Source organism: Pristiophorus japonicus, chromosome 14 (genome assembly GCF_044704955.1).
Source record: "Pristiophorus japonicus isolate sPriJap1 chromosome 14, sPriJap1.hap1, whole genome shotgun sequence".
Classification (NCBI taxonomy): Eukaryota; Metazoa; Chordata; class Chondrichthyes; family Pristiophoridae; genus Pristiophorus; species Pristiophorus japonicus.
In genome coordinates this window covers 129,484,585-129,506,870 of record NC_091990.1, presented here as the reverse complement: position 1 = coordinate 129,506,870, position 22,286 = coordinate 129,484,585, and the positions used below count along the sequence as shown (strand labels likewise).

Below are 22,286 nucleotides of genomic sequence, written 5' to 3'. Positions count from 1 at the left end.
TTGACAGGCAAAACTGTAATCGAACAATGGGTTGCCTTTAAAGAGGAGATGGTACATTCCCATGAGGGGGCAAGGTAGGGCAACCAAAGGTAGGGCAACCAAAGCCAGAACTCCCTGGACGACGAAAGAGATAGAGTTAAAACAGAAAAAGGGGACTTATGACAGATATCGGGTTGAGAATATAAGTGAGAACCAGGCTGAATATAGAAAGTTCAGGGGGGAAGTGAAAAGGAAATGAGTGGCAAAATAGAATAATAGAATAGATTAGCAGCTAACATAAAAGGGAATCCAAAAGTTTTCTATAGACTATTCCATTGCTCTCCTGGCCAGCCTCCCATCTTCCACTCTACATAAACTTGCGCTCATCCAAAACTCTGCTGCCCATATTCTAACTTGCACCAAGTCCTATTCATCCATCACCACTGTGCTCACTGACCTACATTGGCTCCCGCAGCGCCTCAATTTTGAAATCTTTAACCTCCTCCAGCTTTACAACCCTCTGAGATCTCGGCGCTCCTCCAATTCTGGCCTCTTGTGCATCCCCGATTTTAATCGCTCAACCATTGGCAGCCGTGCCTGCATTTACCTTGGCCTTAAGCTCTGGAATTCCCTCTCTACCCTTCTCTGCCTCAAGTCTGTCCTAATATCTCAAGTGACTCGGTGTCAAATTTGTTTGGTAAAACCCCTGTGTAACACCTTGGGTCATTTCACTACATTAAATGCAAGTTGATTTTAGTGCCTCTGGATTAGGGAGAGAAGAATGGGCCATGGTCCCTGCTCTTGATCAGAGTCTTGTAGTCAAATAGATTTCCAGCACTCAGCATCAATATTCATGTATGAATAATGGCAACTTGGCAAGATCCCTTCAAGAGTGGTGGGGTGGGAAGAAAATTGGTAAAAGGAGTAAGAGCAAAAATGGCGGGAACTTTTTATTTTTGCATGATAAAGTACTTGTTAAGTAATATGCACAATTTACAGCATGCCACGAATGCAGATACTTGCCACTAAAAGTAATGTGAAAGCACTAAAGTAGATCATATAATTTGGGTTTTAGCAAAACCTGAAACAGACTTTGTCAGCAAATATGGTTTGAAAGTGGGGCCATTTGAATTTATAATGGCAGCTCAGGAACCTGTACTAACTATAATCTTTTTTTAACACTGATGATTCAAGATAAATTTTACTTGCTGCGTAAAAAAAAATTCTCCTCGTGTTGCCTTTGGTTCTTCTGCCAATCACCTTAAATCTGTGTCCTCTGGTTCTTGACAGTTCCCATTGGCGAAAGGGTTGAGAATCAAAGGCGACATGAGGAAAAACCTTTTTTAGTTAGCAAGTGGTTAGGATCTGGAATACACTGCCTGAGAGGGTGGTGGAGGAAGATTCAATCGTGGCTTTCAAAGGAGAATTGGATAAATTCTTAAAGGAAAAAAAGTTGCTGGGCGAAAGGGCGGGGAGTGGGACTAGCTGTAGTGCGCTTGCAGAGAGTCATGACAGGCCGAATGGCCCCCTGTGCTGTAACCATTCTATGATTCTAATGCTTTGTAACTGGATAACACAACACTCGGTGATTCAACAGGTGGAAACTTTTTTCCTTTGTTTTCAAATACCATAATGTCCAAATGGTGGTCTTATAATTTACCATCTTATCAAAAGCTAGCGATGAGTGTAAAAAGCTCTATGGATACTTTGACCTGTCCCTTCAGGTATTTTTTTTTCTATTTTTCAAGGTGGTTTCCCTGGTACAGTTGCTGTGTGATCCATTCTACAGAACACTCGAAGGTTTTAAAATACTGATCGAAAAGGAATGGTTGTCCTTTGGCCACAAGTTCAGCCAACGTAGTAATCTAACTCCTAACAGCCAGGGCAGTGGCTTTGTTCCAGTTTTCTTACAGTTTCTGGACTGTGTGCACCAGGTAAAGAAAACATGATTTTCCATAAATTTTACAATTAGTTTCACACAAGGAAAGCATTCAACACATTAAAGTTCATTCCTGTATGTATACACATTAAATCTAGATCAAAACTAAACTTAGCAGCGTGTGGAAGGTTGCATTTGAAAGAATTAGAATTAAAGCCACGTTACGGTTATAGTGTGCTAACACAGCAAGAGGTTCAAATGACATTGCCAAGCTGGTTTATCACATTTATGTCCTGAAATAGTGCTTCGGTTTCTTTTCTGTAATTATGCTCAGGTAAAGTTCATTGGGGTGTTTTTATGCCATCTTAGCGGGTGGGGAGGTGGATGACATTGTTCCTAGTGGGCATTGTCGCAGACAGAGATAACCGGGCTTCCCTGATCGAATGGTGATTTGAACTGAAATGTTGTTCTGCCCCACAAATTGAACACCACTGAGCTGAATCAGTATTGGGCTTTGTTTTGTTGCATGTTGCAGGGAATATAGAACAGCCTGTATGTTCAAATAACTTCAGGTAAGATTGTATGTAAAAATAGTTATTTACTCTGTATGTGATTTCCTTCTTTCCCCAATAAGCAAATAAAATGACTCATACTGATGAAGTGACACACAATTGATAACAGTACATAAAATAACTGGGATTTATTGATTGTTGTGAAGGAATATCCTGACTTAATCATGGCCATATTGTATGTTAACACAGGTTAACATCTCAAGGAGAGAATCTTGTCAATTCTGGAAAAAAATAACTACCTGAAATGTTAGCCAGCTTTGGTTTTTTTTCAGATGCTAATACGCCCGTTGTGTACTTCCATCACTTACTATTAATAGTTCAGATTATTATTAATAGTTCAAATGCAAAAACATTTTTTGCATTTTTTTTCTTTTTATTCATATTGCTTATGCTTCTGTTACTGTATTTTTCCTGTAGATCCACCACCAGTATCCAATGGAGTTTGAGTTCAACCAGTATTATTTGAAGTTCCTGGCCTACCATTATGTGTCCAATCGCTACAAAACCTTCCTGCTCGACTCTGATTATGAAAGAATAGAACATGGTATGCCTTACACAAACATTTGTCTGTTAACTTTCAAGGAGTTCTGAATTTAATTAATTAAGTGTATGAAACAGACAGTCTTGTTCTCTTAATTTGTAACTTTGACTTTTTACATAAATAAGTTCAGTAATACATCATTCAGAAGTTAATGAGAAAGAAAGAACTTACATTTATATAGAATTTCACCACATCATCAAGACATCCCAAAGTGATTTACAACCAATCATATCATGTATCAATGAATTACTGTTGAAGCACAGGCACTGTTGTTACATAAGAAAACACAATAGCCAATTTACACAGAACAAGATTCTACAAATAGCAAATGAATATATGACCAAATAATCTGATTTTAGTGGTTTGGGCTTTTGGAGGAATGTTGGCCAGGACACCAGAAGAACCTGCTGCATTTCTTCAATAATACCATGAGCAGAGACAGATGGTTTAACATCTCATCCAAAAGACAGATTTTCCAAAAATACACCATTCCCTCAATACTGCACGTTTAATGCTAGATTGTGTGCTCAAGTTTGCAGTGGGGCTTGAACCCACAACCATCTGAGTCAGGGACAAAAGTACTGCCACCTGAGCCAACCTAACGATGATATTCATACTAATATATTTCATCTTTTCATTAGTATTATGTAGTCTGGAGTAGTGCGCTTTTCTGCAAATAAGAAAAACGCTAATAACAAATTCGTGATCAAGTCGCCAGTTGTAACAATATTCCACATTTTATTCAGTCCACACAACAGGAGTATGTATTTTTAAATTGAATTCAAGGTTGACTTTAAATGGAGATTATGACTTTGTTTCATTCTGCCCCACTTTTGTGTTTATTTTCTCCCGTCTTTTAAATATCCAGCACAATGCACTTTTCTCTTTCCGAAAGTGCAGGCCAGTGATCTGCTCTTGATTCAGGCGCTAAGAGGTATACAAAGGTGGCATAAGATTACTTGACCACTTTTTTTTTCTTTCCTGCATCAAAGTGGGTAAATACTTGCCCTCTCTCTGACAGCTTGCAAATGTTACAAACTGAGGTAGTCATGGTCTTGATTCCAAATCGCAGCAAAGTGCGAGTAGACTGCACACATGTGATACTTTTTCACATTGCAGTTGCCTAGGAGAACATGAGTTTGTATCAAAATTAATGTTGTGTAACCAGAGAGTTCTGGTATGTACTGTGATTATCATATTACACTGCGGACCATGACCAATTTCTTAAAAAATACACATGCAATACATTTCAACTGGAAGATTGATTTTGATTAATATTCTTGTAGATTTGCTGTCCAAGAAATGGCACAGAAATCAGAGTCAGCCATAACATAAAATAAATGTTTTCAACATGTGAGGCTGGATAGCTTAATCATAGAATCATAGAAAAATTACAACACAGAAGGAGGCCATTCGGCCCATCGTGTCCATGCCGGTCATAAATGAGCTACCCAGCCTAATCCCATCTTCCAGCGCTAGGTCCGTAGACCTGTAGATTACGGCTCTTTAAGTGCACATCCAAGTACTTTTTAAATATAATGAGGGTTTCTGCCTCTGCCACCCTTTCAGGCAGTGTGTTCCAGACCCCCACCACCCTCTGGGTAAAGAAACTTTTCCTCATCTCTCCTCTAATTCTTCTACCGACTACTTTAATTCTATGCCCCCTGGTTATTGACCCCTCTGCTAAGGGAAATAGGTCCTTCCTTTCCACTCTATCTAGGCTCCTCATAATTTTATACACTGCAATTAAATACTCCCTCAGCCTCCTCTGTTCCAAGGAAAACAACCCCAGCCTATCCAATCTTTCCTCATAGCTAAAGTTTTCCACTCCTGGCAACATCCTCGTAAATCTCCTCTGCACCCTTCCTAGTGCAATCACATCCTTCCTGTAATGTAGTGACCAGAACTGCATGCAGTACTCAAGCTATGGCCTAACCAGTGTTATATACAGTTCTAGCATAACTTTCCTACTCTTGTATTCTATGCCTCGGCTAATAAAGGAAAGCATTCCGTATGCCTTTATAACTACCTTATCGACCTGTCCTGCTATATTTAAGATGTCTCTTTGCAACTTTTTGCTTCTATCTGCATAATTTACAATGCCTGCTAACTTATATACACATGTAATAAACTACTGAGTAGCCTTATAGGTAATATTTACAATATTGCTTGGCTAGTCAGGACATTATATTGCTAACATTTGCAATACATTTTATACTGGAAGTAAATATTAGATGAAATAAACATAGTAAGAGAGGAGTTATTAAGGGGTTTAGCAGCTTTGAAAGTAGATAAGTCCCCAGGCCTGGATGAAATGTATCCCAGGCTATTAAGTGAAGCAAAAGAGCAAAGAGCAGAGGCTTTGACCATCATTTTCCAATCCTCTCTGACTTCAGGACTGGAGGACTGCTAATGTGGTACCTTTGTTTAAGAAGGGAGAAAAGGATAGACCGAGTAATTACAGGCCAGTCTGCCTAACCTCAGTGGTGGGAAAATTATTGGGAAAAGTCCTGAAGGATAGGATAAATCTACATTTCGAAAGACATGGATTAATCAGGGACAGTCAGCATGGATTTGTTAAGGGAAGGTCGTGTCTGACTAACTTGATTGAATTTTTCGAGGAGGTAACCAGGAGGGTCGATGAGGGCAGTAGCAAAGCTTTTGATAAGGTCCCACATGGCAGACTGTCACGAAAGTAAAAGCCCATGGGATCCAGGGCAAAGTGGCAAGTTGGATCCAAAATTGTTTCAGAGGCAGGAAGCAAAGGGTGTTTTTGTGACTGGAAGGATGTTTCCAGTAGGGTTCCGTAGAGCTCAGTACTAGGTCCCATGCTTTTTGTGGTATACATCAATAATCTAGACTTGAATATAGGGGGTAAGATTAAGAAGTTTGCAGGTGATACAAAAATAGGTTGTGTGGTTGATAATGAAGAAGGAAGCTGCGGACTGCAGGAAGCTATCAATCAACTGGTTAGGTGGGCGGAACAATGGCAAATGGAATTTAACCCGGAGAAGGGTGAGGTAATGCATTTGGGGAGGGCTAACAAGAAAAGGGAATACACGTTAAATGGTAGGACACTGAGAAGTGTAGAGGAACAAAGGGACCTTGGAGTGCATGTCCACGGATCCCTGAAGGTAGCAGGCCAGGTAGATAAGGTGGTTAAGAAGGCATATGGAATGCTTGCCTTTATTAGCCAAGGCATAGAATATAAGAGCAGGGGGGGTTATGCTTGAACTGTATAAAACACTGGTTAGGCCAGAGCTGGAGTACTGCGTGTAGTTCTGGTCACAGGAAGGTCTGGCCACCGCATTACAGGAAGAACGTGATTGCACTGGAGAGGGTACAGAGGAGATTTACGAGGATGTTGCCGGGAGTGGAGAATCTTAGCTATGAGGACAGACTGGATAGGCTGGAACAGAGGAGGCTGAGGGGAGACCTCATTGAGGTGTATAAAATTATGAAGGGCCTAGATATAGTGGATAGAAAGGGCTGATTTCCCTTAGCAGAGGGGTCAACAACCAGGGGGCATAAGTTTAAAGTAATTGGTAGAAGGTTGAGAGAAGATTTGTGGGGAGATTTCTTCACGCATAGGGTTGTGGGAGTCTGGAACTCACTGCCGGAACGGGTGGTAGAGGCAGAAACCCTCACCACATTTAAAAAGTACTTGGATGTGCACTTGAAGTTCCGTGACCTGCAGGGTTATGGACCTAGAGCTGGAAAGTGGGATTAGGCTAGATGGCTCTTGTTGGCTGGCATGAACACGATGGGCCAAAATGGCCTCCTTCCGTGCTATAAACTTCTATGATTCTAAATTTAAATGAATGTGTTTACAGCCACGAAAATCAGCTGAAGCTGCGCTATGATATCAGAGAAGTGGAAATATGATGAACATTTTCCTCTGTTACTTTCCTAACTAAGAATAACAAAATCAGTTGAAGCAACATTTTTATGTCTTTTTAATGTGATGACAATAATGAAAAAGTATTTTTTACTTATACAGGTGTTTCTCTCCACAATCCTTGTATCTCCATAGATAGAAACAGCTCAGTGGGACCCTCTCATGTTCCATTGGTAGAAATACCCCATAGTGGTTTCCTCTGATGCTGCATTTTGATTAAGCATGACCTTTTGGCAATGCAGAATTCTTACACTTGCTGATCACTAATTCACAGAATTTGTATCTCACCCATCTGGTTATTGATTTAGTGTAACCTGAATTAAAATCCCTCTGGGCCCCTATATGAATGAAACTGATCCCAAGGAAGGATGTGAGAAATTAGACTCCTGTTGTGCGTTGCTATGAATTTAAGCAGTGAATAATATTTTGAGCTTTATTGTTGAAGATTTGTATAAAGAAAGTAGCTTCAGAATTGATATTTGAGTTTAAAAATAACATGGACAATGATCCTTTTTACTAGGAATTTTATTTGAGGACAAAGTGGACAAACAGGCAAAAAAGGGAATCTGTATTTGGGAATGCATTGACAGGATTCACAAGAAAGGACCAGTTTTCTTCAGCTATTTGTACAGTCCTGAAGAAGGGGAGGTATGATATTTAGATAATTGTACATATGATCAATTATTTTTTTATTATTTTCATTAGAATAAATCTGAGTGCATACATTTTATGTGTTTTCCTTTTTATTTCCTTTTAAATAATACAGTAAATTCTTCTTTGTAGAAACATGTACTAAGGCCCTGCATAAACATCTCTGCTCTGAAGAAGTGGGATTACTACACTGGAGAGACGCTTTCCAGTGGTCCTTCCTATGAGTGGGACATGGTCACTGTAAAAGCAGGTGCTACTGAGGAACCAGAGCACACTGATGGTTCCGTCCCTCAATCCCACAGAAAAGTGGTGTGGCCATGTTACGACAATGTCAGCAAATTGCAGCCGGATGCCATTACCAAACTCCTCGAGGTAGAAACAAAATAAACCTAAATGCTAATTTTTTTCCTTGTGATACTAAATAAGAATAACGCCGACATTAATGGGGGTAAGGGGAGCAGAAATGTATTTGATAAATGCAATTGCTGTGATAGCCTGTCATGTTTGACTCGCCAATATATGGCGATATTACCATCAGCATGGAAAACTGATTAAGCTAACACTCGTGACTAGGAAATTCCTTTTTCAAATAAGTTTTAACGGCTCTATCACTCTGTGTGGATCAACAGCTGAGTGCACAAAATGTAATGTATCACTGATGAGGGATCATTTTTAGTGGCTACGGCTGTAACAGGGATGCAGTCTAAAGAAACTCCTGTTTCTCAGTAGTTTATTACATGTATATAAGTTAGCAGGCACAGAAAGTTGCAAAGAGATTAATTAAGTGAGTGGAAAAACCTGGTAAATGAAGTACAATGTGGGGAAGTATGAGGTCATCCACTTTGGATCCAAGAAAGCCAAATCGGAATATTGTTTTAATGATGAGAAACTAAGAACTGTGAAGGAGCAAAGTGTTTTGGTTTTCCTTATACACAAATCGCTAAAAGCTAGTGGGCAGGTACAAAAACTAATCAAAAAGGCTAATGGAATGTTGGCCTTTATCTCAAAAGGACTACAATAAAAAGGAGAGAAAGTGATGCTTCACTTGTACAGAGCCTTGGCCAGACCTCATCTGAGTACTGCATTCAGTTCTGGGTACCTCAGAAAAGATGTATTAGCCTAGGTGGATGTGCAGCGCAGATTCACCAGAATGATCTAGGGCTTAAAGGGTTAAGTTATGATGACAGGTTGTATAAACTTGGCTTTATTCCCTTGAGTTAGAAGGTTGAGAGGTGATCTAATTGAGGTGTTCAAAATGGCAAAAAGATTTGATAGGGTTGATACCGAGAAACTATTTCCTCTGGTGGGGGGATCCAGAACAACAGGCCGCAATCGTGAAATTAGAGCTAAGCCAGGAGTGAAATCAGGAAGCAAAGGGTAGTGGAAATCTGAAACACGCTGTAGATACTGGGTCAATTGAAATTTTCAGAGCTGAGATCAATTGATCTTTGTTAGGTAAGGATATTAAATGATATGGATCAAAGGTAGGTAAACATAGAAACATAGAAAAATAGGTGCAGGAGTAGGCGATTCGGCCCTTCGAACCTGCACCGCCATTCAATAAGATCATGGCTGATCATTCCTTCAGTACCCCTTTCCTGCTTTCTCTCCATACCCCTTGATCCCCTTAACTGTAAGAGCCATATCTAACTCCCTTTTGAATATATCCAGTGAACTGGCATCAACAACTCTCTGCGGCAGGGAATTCCACAGGTTAAAAACTCTCTGAGTGAAGATGTTTCTCCTCATCTCAGTCCTAAATGGCCTACCCCTTATCCTAAGACTATGTCCCCTGGTTCTGGACTTCCCCAACATCGGGAACATTCTTCCCGCATCTAACCTGTCCAGTCCTGTCAGAATCTTATATGCTTCGATGAGATCCCCTCTCATCCTTCTAAACTCCAGTGAATAAATGCCTAGTTGATCCACTCTCTCCTCATATGACAGCCCAGCCATCCCTGGAATCAGTCTGGTGAACCTTCGCTGCACTCCCTCAATAGCAAGAACGTCCTTCCTCAGACGAGGAGACGAAAACTGAACACAATATTCCAGGTGAGGCCTCACTAAGGCCCTGTACAACTGCAATAAGACCTCCCTGCTTCTATATTCAAATCCCCTAGCTATGAAGGCCAACATACCATTTGCCGCCTTCACCGCCTGCTGTACCTGCGTGCCCACTTTCAGTGACATAGAAACATAGAAAATAGGTGCAGGAATAGGCCATCCGGCCCTTCGAGCCTGCACCACCATTCAATAAGATCATGGCTGATCATTCCTTCAGTACCACGTTCCTGCTTTCTTTCCATACCCCTTGAAATGGAGATCAATCAATGGAAAAGACTTGACAGGCTGAATGGCCTACTCCTATGCCAATGTTCAAATATATATCTGCCAGATTAATATTTGCAAGAGTTAAATAGTGTTTGGGGAAAAATGTATTTGCTATATATTGTATCAATGGTATAAAGGTACATGTGTGTGTTTCCATTAATATTATGTGTCAAATTGTTAAAATTTTCATTACAATTTCAGGCAAGCATGATACTAAAAATCTAACTCCTTAATGGCATTTTTCACTTGAGTACTCCAAATGAGCTTTGTTTCCATACTTGGAGGTTCAACTGTGGTATCAACTTTGCTTCCTTATGTTAAGCTTTCTGTAATCATGAATTTGATTGTACACTGAAACATTGTAATTACAGGAGATTGAAAGGCTAGAGAACGAATTGAGCCAAAGTCCTGAACGGTGGAAACCAATCTGGGATCGAGTAAAAGTCAACCTCAAAGAGGAAGTAAAAACAGAGCAAATTGTAAGTACATTACAGTTAGGGATGTGGTGCTCTCCCAATGTGCTGCTTTAACAGAAGACAAAAACCTTACGGTAGAAATAATAATTGTGGTAGCAAAGTTTTACTCCAGAGGAAGAGAGAGTTTGGATGAGGTTGTAGGGTTGAACTAGGATACAGAGATAGGAAGGGCACGGCCATGTAGGGATTTAAATACAAGGATGAGAATTTAATGGAGGCATTAAGGAACCAGGAAGCAATGTTGTTTAGGAAAGACAGGAATGATAGATAACTGGCCCTGGTGCAAAAAATGATACGGGCTGCAGAATTTTAGATGAGCAGAAGTTTATGGAGGATGAAAGGCCAGACTTGATACAGTTGAACTAGCCAAGTCTGGAGGTAACAAAAGCATGGGGGGCGGGGGTGGTGAGGGTTTCAGTGCTAGATGGGGAGTATATGGACTTGGAAGCTCAGCTCAGGGTCGAATAGGATGCTGAGAGTACAAATAAATTGATTCAGTCTGAGATAGTGGCCATGAAGGAAATGGAATAGATGGCAAGGGTATGAAATTTGTGGCAGGAACCATAGATAATGGCTTCAGTCTTCTCAATGCTTGCTTAACTGAAGGCAATAGTGGCTTATCCAAGACTGGATATCAAACTAGCATTCTGACAACACAAAGGCTGTCGTGGGATCTAGAGAAATATTGGAGTGGTAGAGCAGTGTGTCGTTAGCATATATATGTAAGCTGGCCCCATTTCTGTGGATGATGTTGTCAAAGGGCAGATGAGAAAGGGGAGGCGAGTTTCAGCCAAAGTCAGGATGTCAGAGCAATCATCCACAGTAAGGTAGTGGATGGCAAGACCTTTGTTCATAAGTTGGACGTTCTGACCGGAAATGCTAGAGAGCATTGATTGCTGGTCTACTAGCTGAATCCACGATGGCAATGGTGGTTGGGGGAACAGGGTGAGAAGTTGTTAGTAAGGTTGGCCTCCACTGGGCTAGAAGATGAGAAGAGAGGACAATGAAGCAGTTTAGATTGCAACGGGAGTCTTCATGCAACGGGAGTCTTCATGCCCCCTGCCAGAATGCCATGAGGTACAGAGAATAGCTGTGTGCTTACCCAAGGGGAAAATCTAGCCTGCAATGGCAGCAGGAGAATAGAAGGTTGGAATAGTAATGGGTTAAACTAGAGATTGGTGGGGTGGGGGAAGAGAAAGTACCCAAGAGGGGAGAAGTGAAAGGTGCTATGACTGGGTGACAGGTAGAGGGAAAGACAAGAGAAACAAACTCATCGAGGCCATGAGGAAAAAAAAAGAGAAATAAAAAAAAAGATCTGGAAAGACAGCCAAAATGAATGGGCACAGAGGGAATTTAAAAGTATCAGTAGGGTAACTTTGTGGTTCAAAGGATTCTATTTATTTGTCTACCATTTTAGCATATACATTTTGATTAGTAAGTGAATTTCGGGAGTGCAAGTAAAGAAAGAACTTGCATTTGTATCGCGCCTTTCACGACATCAGAACATCCCAAAGTGCTTTAGAGCAAATGCAGTACCTTTGAAGTGAAATCACTGTTGTAATGTAGGAGTGCTCATCTTCATTGGCACCACATTTTTTCCCCCAAAAAACAACTGGACATATCTAGTTTATAAAATCTAGCAGTGTCCCCACTCTAGGTAATTACCTTTTATTTATGTATTACCAAACACCCAAATGTGTTATCTTCCTTTCGACACTATATGTGCTACTGATAGATGGTGCTTAAAAAAGGAATTACGCATAATAAATGATAAAAAAAGAGATGAGGACTTTCCAAAGTATCTGCGCTGCGGAAGCACAGTCTGCCTTGTTGAATTGGATGTTCCCTTAAAATATTTTGGTTGCTTTTTGTGTGTCCTGCTATCAGGAATTTTAGAAAAGTTGCTGCCGAAATTATAATTTGTAGATAACCAAATTGTTTCTCAACTATTAATAGTTAGTCATAATAATGCTAGCCAGGACCTACATGGTATACAGATGTAGGCTAAGATCTCTGGTTAATCAAATGTTTATGGAGAGGGTTAAGCAGCTACAGCCACTTGGTAGTGGTGGTTATTTTTATGGCACTGGAAACATAGTTTTACCATTGCAGGCTAAATGCTGAATCACAGTAGTCTGGATAATGCATCAAAATTGATCAAAAATCCACATTTTCTACAGGGAGCATGCTGCCAGAATCCTCTAATAGATTTTGCATTATTAAAGTTCATTTTCCCCCTTCAAAAATGCCTAAACCCACTGCTACAAAAATGGTCTTTTTTCTCCTATATTCGAACGGATGGAACTTTTGCTTTAACTGCAGCTCAAGTCATAACACGTTCATGTCCACTGCATCTATTCACATGTCATCCATGAGGACATTGGGTTTTAGATTTCACAGGAAAAATGAGTTTACTTGCAGATATAACACAAAACCCTAATAAGCCAACCTGAAATCAAATGTAATAAAAAGTATTGCAATGTTATTGAGATATTTTTCAGTTTTATGTTATTTTTGAATTATCTGGCCAAATCTTCCCAGGAAAATGACAGCGGATTCACGACGCACACCGTTATTAATGCGCAAATCGGCCAGCAAGTTCAGGGTAAGAACAGAAACGCCATCCATTGCAAATGTCCAGAACTTGCTGGTCGATTTATATACCTCTGTCGTTTACTTTGCACAAACAGCATCTCGCCTTTAGTGTCCCTGCTATTTTTAAGAATTTGCTGGATTTGCACATTAATTGCCCATTAAACTCCCCACAGAATGTTAGGGTTCATAATTAACAGTGTAAGTACCCTTTTAATGATATGATAATGCAATGTTAATCAATCTCTCTGGCCAGAGAGTCTAATTTCTACATGTAATAAATTCACGTTAGAGATTTAAAATATTTCACATAAAAAAAATTCTTGCTTCTTTTGTTTTTTTCTGTCTCTCTCAATTGAATCTTTCCCTTTTTTATTTCTCATTCTGTATCTGACTTGAATCAAATTTGCCCTTGTTCTCGGCCGTTTCTCTGTTTCTTTCTCAATCCTTAAATCTCATTGGTTAAGGAGATACTCTGTTGGTCCCTTCGCTTACTAAGGTCCCAGATGCCCCGTTACTCTTGCATCCTTACCAGTTACCGTTATCAATTCACACTTCTAACAAGTTACAGTGCACATTACATTAGAGCTGGCAGGTGCAAGAAAGCTTCCAACGGCACACATTGCGAGATGCCACGTCCCTCTAAGATTTGGCCCATCAGCTTTTTTAGAGCTGTGTCAGCTTTTCCAATCTTTTTATGTTGACATGTATGTGTGTAGTGAGGTTAAGCACTTTATTTCTGTCATGGAGTTTTTTATTTTTGTAGTTTTTCCCTGAGTAAGTTATCTGTTTTTTTCTGACCGTCTTGTACAATGACTGACATTATTGATAGTGACCTGCCTGGTAGGAAGCAGCTTAGATGTGGAGCAGGGGCAGAATTAAATGAGGGAAGAAAAATATCTAAATAATAGAGGATTAAATAAAGGCATTGGTGCATCCTTATTTATTTCTGTACAAATGTGTATGTAATGGTATCCGATAACAAGTTGACAATAGGCCAGAAGGTATTACAGAAAGCAGTGCATTGCTGATTTTGCTTTTTAAGTTCAATCTTCACTTCCTGTTTTAACCAGAGAGCTGCCTCATCGCTCATGGCATCTAATGTGCAGTCCTTTCAGAGAAGGTCCATGCTGCATTTGGCAGACAGTGGCATTGGTGAGAATGATCGGAGCACCACGACATCACCTTCAAACGGAGTAAACACGAGGAGAGCAGCAACTCTGTATAATCAGTTTTCTTCAAAGGATGTGGAGAACAGGTGTGGTTGTATTTTAAATTGCAGACCCTCTCTCCCCTCAATTCTTACCTCACCCCCAAAACAGATTGTTTCTGAGCTACCCACTTATTTTCAGGTGATTGACTTTCATTTTAATAATGGATATTTAGCTATTATGTTAAAATCTCTGAATCTAATGTATATAAGTAAAAAAAATCTTAGATAACTCTGACATCTGATACATGATATAAAATGTCAATCAAAAGGAAGCTGATTTGAAGAATGTCTATTTACTATGGAAAAGCAGAAATGCTTTTTAAAGTGCAACCTTTTAAATTACTTGTTTAGAAAACGCACAACCAAATTTCTGCAATCTTTGAGTCATTCTTATTTCCATTTTTGTAGATCGTTTGAAGGTGTGCTTTACAAGAGAGGTGCTTTACTGAAAGGATGGAAACCTCGATGGTTTGTTCTCGATATAACTAAACACCAGGTACAGTCATATTTCTATTGAGCACTTTAACACTTGATGTGAATGCAATTCAGGAAAATTGATATACTAGAGCATCTTAACCATTCCTATTTATAACTGGAAATTATGCATTTAAAGATGGATTCTGGATTTTAATTTACATTACTTAAGCTACAGATCTACCATTGTGTATGTGTTATATGTCTTGTTGAAATCATGACTCTTGAACTCAATTTCAGCTTATTGTACACCAATTTTATTGGGAGTGTGCTTGAGTATTATAACAGCAACTTAATATAACTGTTCTTCCCATCCGATTCATTCATCTTATCTCCTAGCTGCGGTACTATGACACTGGCGAAGATACAAACCCCAGAGGCTTCATAGACCTGGCTGAAGTTGAGTCAGTTATTCCAGCATCATCAACATTAGGTGCACCTAAGCATTCAAATGACAGAGCATTCTTTGATGTAAGTTTTTATCTGTCCCCTTATTTAGATTGTTGTAGTAATAAAGGCAACATATCATCTTCCTGGACCATGCAATTGGGTCAAATATTCTTGCTGTTTTAATCCAATAGGAATGTAATGATCAGTGGAAAAATAATTAACCATTTTAACATATTTTAAAAGGAGTGATTACATACTAATACACAGGGGTTTGGGGGAATTGTCCTGCGCCCCAATTGAGGGCAGTAACCTGCTGGCGCCGGGTCCGCCCGAACACTGAATTGGGCTTACCACCCCTCAAAGGAAATGGAGCGCAGTCTCGCACACTCCACTTCCTTTAGGGGCGGGTCCTGAGGCGATGCTGGGACGAATAGTGCAGTGCTACGTGGATGCTCTGTATAGCGCTAACGCGCTTCAATGCCATCACTTAAAGTGGAGGGCCGCTGCGCACGCTGCAAGGCCGCTGATGGCCTTCAATACACCACCAGGGCAGCGTGGTGCCAGGCTGCATGATGGCAGCCTGGACCACGCAAAAACGCAAGTAGGGGAGCCTACCCGAGAGTCGTCATAAACAGCAAGGTGGCAGCGTGGGGCACTGGCAACCTCTCCTTTAACTTCTGCCTGTGAGCGGATGTCGGCCAGCTTCACGACCCATGAAGCTGACGTTGACATCTGCTTGCGCCAGCCTTGCGGGCCACGGGGCAATTACACCACCCCCCCGGGGCAGTAAGGGGTCGGCACATGTTGATGGAGTCATCCGACTCCGCTAACTCCCGGGCAATCTCCCGGGAGCTAGTAGCACCCCTCCCCAGGCGAAAAGTGTCTTGCGCCTCATTAGCGCCCCCCCCCCCCCCCCCCCCGGTGGGCCTCTTAAAAAGGGGCAATTTTGTCCACAGGGTTTCCCTGTAGCTTTAGTACATGACCTTTTTTGACTGATCTAATTTGAAATCCATTCTGAACTGGATTTTGTACTTTGTTACTGCGTTGTAGAGTTTTGTCAGTGTTGGCTAGGGTATCTGAAAAAGCAAAGTGATTGTCACACTAACTATTGTCATGGTTATGCCCCAGATCAGCCTACTGACTTGAATAAGCAGGATAGTATTGATGCAGAGAGCTAACATAAAAGACTATGGGCTAGAATTTCCCCAAAGCCCACCAGCGCCCGATTGCTGCCCAAAAAACCGCTACTGCTGGGAAGATTATCGGCGGTGAAAACTTCCCGGAAAAAAACATTTTAAAATCCGCCCAGTGAAAAATATATGCCTTGCACCTCCAATCTGGGCAGAAAAGTGCAACTTCGGCTAGCTTGAGCAGTGCCTAAAGATAATGGGCGAAAAATTAAAAAATCTATAAAAATTTACACTGAGGCTGTGGGTTAACGCCAAAAAAAGAAAAAAATAATTTATAAAAAAACCTAACTTAAAAATTCCAAAAAACATTTCCAAGACACTTTTAAATTAAATCACCCCAACACATTTTGAAAATGAATAGTAAAAAACCAATCACTTACCTTTTTCTTGCAGACCTACTTACCTACCGCCCAGCTCCGGTGATCCTCGTGGGTGTTTTTTTTAATACTTATGTATGGGTCCCCGCTCAGCCAAAGATTGCACCAGGGCGATCTATGGATGGTGCACACCGGCGGTCCGCTCCCCAGCGGTACCTCGAAACTGCCGGCGTGCCTCAGCTGGGGAATTTTTTGCCGACCCGGTTCTCGGCCAAAATGTGAATAAATGTGAGGCTATTCACTTTGGTGGTAAAAACAGAGAGACAGACTATTATCTGAATGGTGACCGATTAGGAAAAGGGGAGGTGCAACGAGACCTGGGTGTCATGGTACATCAGTCATTGAAGGTTGGCATGCAGGTACAGCAGGCGGTTAAGAAAGCAAATGGCATGTTGGCCTTCATAGCGAGGGGATTTGAGTACAGGGGCAGGGAGGTGTTACTACAGTTGTACAGGGCCTTGGTGAGGCCACACCTGGAGTATTGTGTACAGTTTTGGTCTCCTAACTTGAGGAAGGACGTTCTTGCTATTGAGGGAGTGCAGCAAAGATTCACCAGACTGATTCCCGGGATGGCAGGACTGACATATCAAGAAAGACTGGATCAACTGGGCTTGTATTCATTGGAGTTCAGAAGAATGATAGGGGATCTCATAGAAACGTTTAAAATTCTGACGGGTTTAGGCAGATTAGATGCAGGAAGAATGTTCCCAATGTTGGGGAAGTCCAGAACCAGGGGTCACAGTCTAAGGATACGGGGTAAGCCATTTAGGACCAAGATGAGGAGAAATTTCTTCACCCAGAGAGTGATGAACCTGTGGAATTCTCTACCACAGAAAGTTGTTGAGGCCAATTCACTAAATATATTCAAAAAGGAGTTAGATGTAGTCCTTACTACTAGGGGGATCAAGGGGTATGGCGAGAAAGCAGGAATTGGGGTACTGAAGTTGCATGTTCAGCCATGAACTCATTGAATGTCGGTGAAGGGTCGAATGGCCTACTCCTGCACCTATTTTCTATGTTTCTAAAATGGCCAATACCGCCGAGAAACTGGGCGGTGAAAGAGCGCAAATTCCAGCCCTAAGACAACAGAAATTAAATATCTATGAAAGTCAAGGTTTTTCCCATTTAATTAAAAAATTAAATAATTATAGTTCTAGTTCATGCTGCAGCATGTCAGCCCTTAAGTGTTGGTGTTATGAACAAAAATATCATAAAGATGTGATTGACAATCAAATAATCTCATCTGAAATTAGAGAGTAGATATACTTGTCGAAGCAACAAATCACTATGCTGAAATGTCCTCCCTGATCTCCAGATTTAAACCCAATAGATTTGTTATGAAAGTGAGTAAATGAAAGTCAACATCAATCTAGCAATCTAGTAACAAGAGCTGGAAAGTGGGATTTGGCTGGATAGCTCTTTGTCGGCTGGCATGGACATGATGGGCCACATGGCGGCCTCCTATGCTGTACATTTCTATGATTCTATGCAATGGAGGTTGATTGATTCCATTCATAGGACACCAGAGACTGTGCTCAAGACAAAGGGTCATAATATTAATCGAGCAAAGACTTTAGGAATTAACTAAACAATTTTTGAATGTGTCGGAAATATTAAATGTAGATCAGTAAACCAGGGTACAATGCTACATGGATTGCTAGATTAATACACTAAGCTGGATCACTACCCATTACCACTGTCGTAGATTTCCTGAGATGTTATACTCAGAATTCAAATTTCTGAAAATACTTCAAGCATCTATAAAAGTTGGAAAAGAGGTCCCCTACTTCTCATAATCACACAGATACATCCACATAGCTGTCAAAATAATACAACAGACATGGTAAACATGAAAAGAGTTGTATCCAAGCAAAAAAATGTAATTATTGTGTTTAAAAAATATATTGTCAACTTTAGTAACATCGTAACACATGGCCAAAACTGTGTAGTTATGAAATACTACACCAGCAACACCATGTTAGCCAATTTCAGTGCACTACAGGGAGGTGTTTAATTCATTGGATCAATTGAGATTAAATCAGTTGAGTTTAAATGAAATGAAATGGCCTGTAACTCCAGTTAAACTCCTCATTCTACGTCACCAAACTTACACCGAATTGCCAGGACAGAAACAGACCATTTGGCTCAACTGGTCTATGCTGGTGTTTATACCCCTCACAAACCTCCACCCCACTCTTATTACCTCTTCCCACCTTACCCCCAAATCCCTCTATTATCTTCTCCCTCATGTATGGCATCAAACCTCCCCTTAAATGCATCAATGCCATCTGGTTCAACCTCATGTGGCAGCAAGTTCCATGTTCTCACCATTCTTTGTTTAAAGAAATTCCTCCTTAATTCTTTAATTGGTCTGTTCATGGTTATCTTGTATTTATGCCCTTTGTTCTGGACTCTCACCCACATGTAAAAGAAAAGATAGCCATCCATGGCTAACTAAAGAAATAAAGAACGGTATCCAATTAAAAACAAGGACATACAAAGTGACCAAAACTAGTGGGAGGACAGAAGATTGGGAAGCTTTTAAAATCCAGCAAAGAATGATGAAAAAATGATTAAGAAAGGGAAGATAGACTATGAAAGTAAACGAACACAAAATATAAAAACAGATAGCAAATGTTTCAATAGGTATATAAAAAGGAAAAGAGTGGCTAAAGTAACTGTTGGACGAGACCAGGGAATTAGTAATAGGGAACACGGAGATGGCAGAAACTCTGAACAAATATTTTGTATTAGTCTTTATGGTAGAGGACACAAACAATATCCCAACGCTGGATAGTCAAGGGGCTATCGGGGGGGGGGGGAACTTAACACAATCACAATCACTAAGGAGGTGGTACTCAGTAAGATAATGGGACTAAAGTCAGATAAATCCCCTGGACCTGATGGCTTGCATCCTAGGGTCTTAAGAGAAGAAGCGGTAGGGATAGTGGATGTATTGGTTGTAATTTACCAATATTCCCTGGATTCTGGGGAGGTCCTAGCAAATTGGAAAACTGCAAATTTAGAAAAAGGAGGCAGACAAAAAGCAGGGAACTATAAACCAGTTAGCCTAACATCTGTGGTTGGGAAAATGTTGGAGTCCATTATTAAAGAAGCAGTAGCAGGACATTTGGAAAAGCATAATTTGGTCAGGCAGAGTCGGCATGGATTTATGAAAGAGAAGATTTATGTTTGTCAAATTTGCTGGAATTTTTTGAGGATGTAACAAACACGGTGGATAAAGGGGAACCAGTGGATGTGGTATATTTGGACTTCCAGAAGGCATTTGACAAGGTGCCACATAAAAGGTTACTGCACAAGGTAAAAGTTCACGGGGTTGGGAGTAATATATTAGCATGGATAAGAGGATTGGCTAACTAACAGAAAACAAAGAGTGGGGATAAATGGTTCATTCTCGGGTTGGCAATCAGTAACTAGTGGGGTGCCGCAGGGATCAGTGCTGGGATCCCAACTATTTACAATCTATATTAATGACTTGGAAGAAAGGATCGAGTGTAACGTAGCCAAGTTTGCTATCCAAAGATGGGAGGAAAAGCAATATGTGAGGAGGACACAAAAAATCTGCAAAAGGCTAAGTGAGTGGGCAAAAATTTGGCAGATGGAGTATAATGTTGGAAAGTGTGAGGTTATGCACTTTGGCAGAAAAAAATCAAAGAGCAAGTTATTATTTAAATGAAGAAAAATTGCAAAGTGCTGCAGTACAGCGGGACCTGGGGGTACTTGTGCATGAAACACAAACAGTTAGTATGCAGGTACAGCAAGTGATCAGGAAGGCCAATGGAATCTTGGCCTTTATTGTAAAGGGGATGGAGTATAAAAGCAGGGAAGTCTTGCTACAGTTATACAGGGTATTGGTGAGGCCACACCTGGAATACTGTGTACAGTTTTCGTTTCCATATTTACGAAAGGATATATTTGCTTTGGAGGCAGTTCAAAGAAGGTTTACTAGGTTGATTCCAGAGATGAGGGGGTTGACTTATGAGGAAGGGTTGAGGAGGTTGGGCCTCTACTCATTGGAATTCAGAAGAATGAGAGGTGATCTTATCGAAACGTATAAGATTATGAGAGGGTTTGACAAGGTGGATGCAGAGAGGATGTTTCCACTGATAGGGGAGACTAGAACTAGGGGGCATAATCTTAGAATAAGGGGCCGCACATTTAAAACTGAGATGAGGAGGAATTTCTTCTCTGAGGGTTGTAAATCTGTGGAATTCGCTGCCTCAGAGAGCTGTGAAAGCTGGGACATTGAATAAATTTAAGACAGAGATAGACAGTTTCTTAAATGATAAGGGATTAAGGGGTTATGGGGAGCGGGCAGGGAAGTGGACCTGAGTCCATGATCGGATCAGCCATGATCGTATTAAGGCTCGAGGGGCAATATGGCCACCTTCTGCTCCTATTTCTTATGTTCTTATGTAAGTAGAAACAGTTTCTGCACCTCCACCCTATTGAACCCATTCATAATTTTAAATGGCTCTTATCAAGTCTCCTGTTCATCTCTTTTCCAGTGTAAAGAGCTCCAGCCTGCTCAATTTTCCCTGATAGTTGCATCCTCTCAATTCTGGTAGTATCCTTGTAATTTCGCCAGTCCTTCAGGAGCCCTTTTGGAGACCAGAAATGCACTCAGTACTCCAAGTGCAGAATACCATGGTTCTATATAAATTTAACATTGCGCCTCTGTTTTTGATTCCTATTCCTCTAGAAATTAACTCCAGTACTTCAGTTGCACTCTTTATGGCTCCTTATCATCTTGACTCCTTATCTCCAATCTCTTTGCGCCTCTACCCTATTTATTTACTTTCTTACCTTCCAAAGAATAAGTGGCCTCCTTAGTCCTCTTACCAAAATGAATTATCTCTCACTTTGTTGTATTGAATTTCACTTCCATTTATCCACCCACTCGACAAACCTCTCTATATATTCATGTATTTTGGTGCAGTCCAGTTTTTTTTTTACTCGTTCCTGGGATGTGGGCCTCACTGGCAAGGCCACAATTTATTCCCCATCCCTAATTGCCCTTGAGAAGGTGGTGGTGAGCCGCCGCCTTGAACTGCTGCAGTCCGTGTGGTGACGGTACTCAGTGCTGTTAGGGAGGGAGTTCCAGGATTTTGATCCAGCGATGATGAAGGAACGGCAATATTTCCAAGTCAGGATGGTGGGGAACTTGGAGGTGACGGTGCTCCCATGTGTCTGCTGCCCTAGTCCTTCTAGGTGATAGAGGTCACTGGTTTGGGACGTGCTGACGAAGAAGCCTTGGCAAGTTGCTGCAGTAGATCTTGTAGATGGTACATACTGCAGCCACGGTGCGCTAGTGGTGGAGGGAGTGAATGTTTATGGTGGTGGATGGGGTGCCAATCAAGCGGTTGCTTTGTCCTGGGTGGTGTCGAGCTTCTTGAGTGCTGTTGCAGCTGCACTCATCCAGACAAGTGGACAGTATTCCATCACACTCCTGACTTATGCCTTGTAGATGGTGGAAAAGCTTTGGGGAGTCAGGAGGTGAGACACTCGCCGCAGAATATCCAGCCTCTGACCTGCTCTTGTTGCCACTGTATTTATGTGGCTGGTCCAGTTAGATTGCTGGTCAATAGTAACCCCCAGGAAGTTGATGGTGAGGGATTCAGCGACGGTAATGCCGTTGAATGTCAAGGGGCGATGGTTAGAGATTGTCATTGCCTGGTACTTATGTGGCATGAATGTTGCAT

At 41.0% G+C, this 22,286-nt stretch overlaps 1 protein-coding gene across 1 annotated transcript in view; it reads left to right on the top strand.

Moving 5' to 3' along the window:
* Positions 1-22,286, top strand: part of sbf2 (SET binding factor 2) — a 715,543-nt gene that overhangs the window by 689,218 nt on the left and 4,039 nt on the right. The window contains exons 35-42 of the mRNA XM_070898748.1: positions 1,728-1,913; positions 2,848-2,974; positions 7,390-7,517; positions 7,653-7,892; positions 10,223-10,330; positions 13,993-14,177; positions 14,541-14,628; positions 14,946-15,077. Coding sequence (XP_070754849.1) covers positions 1,728-1,913; positions 2,848-2,974; positions 7,390-7,517; positions 7,653-7,892; positions 10,223-10,330; positions 13,993-14,177; positions 14,541-14,628; positions 14,946-15,077 — 1,194 coding nt within the window. The remainder of the gene's footprint in view (positions 1-1,727; positions 1,914-2,847; positions 2,975-7,389; positions 7,518-7,652; positions 7,893-10,222; positions 10,331-13,992; positions 14,178-14,540; positions 14,629-14,945; positions 15,078-22,286) is intronic.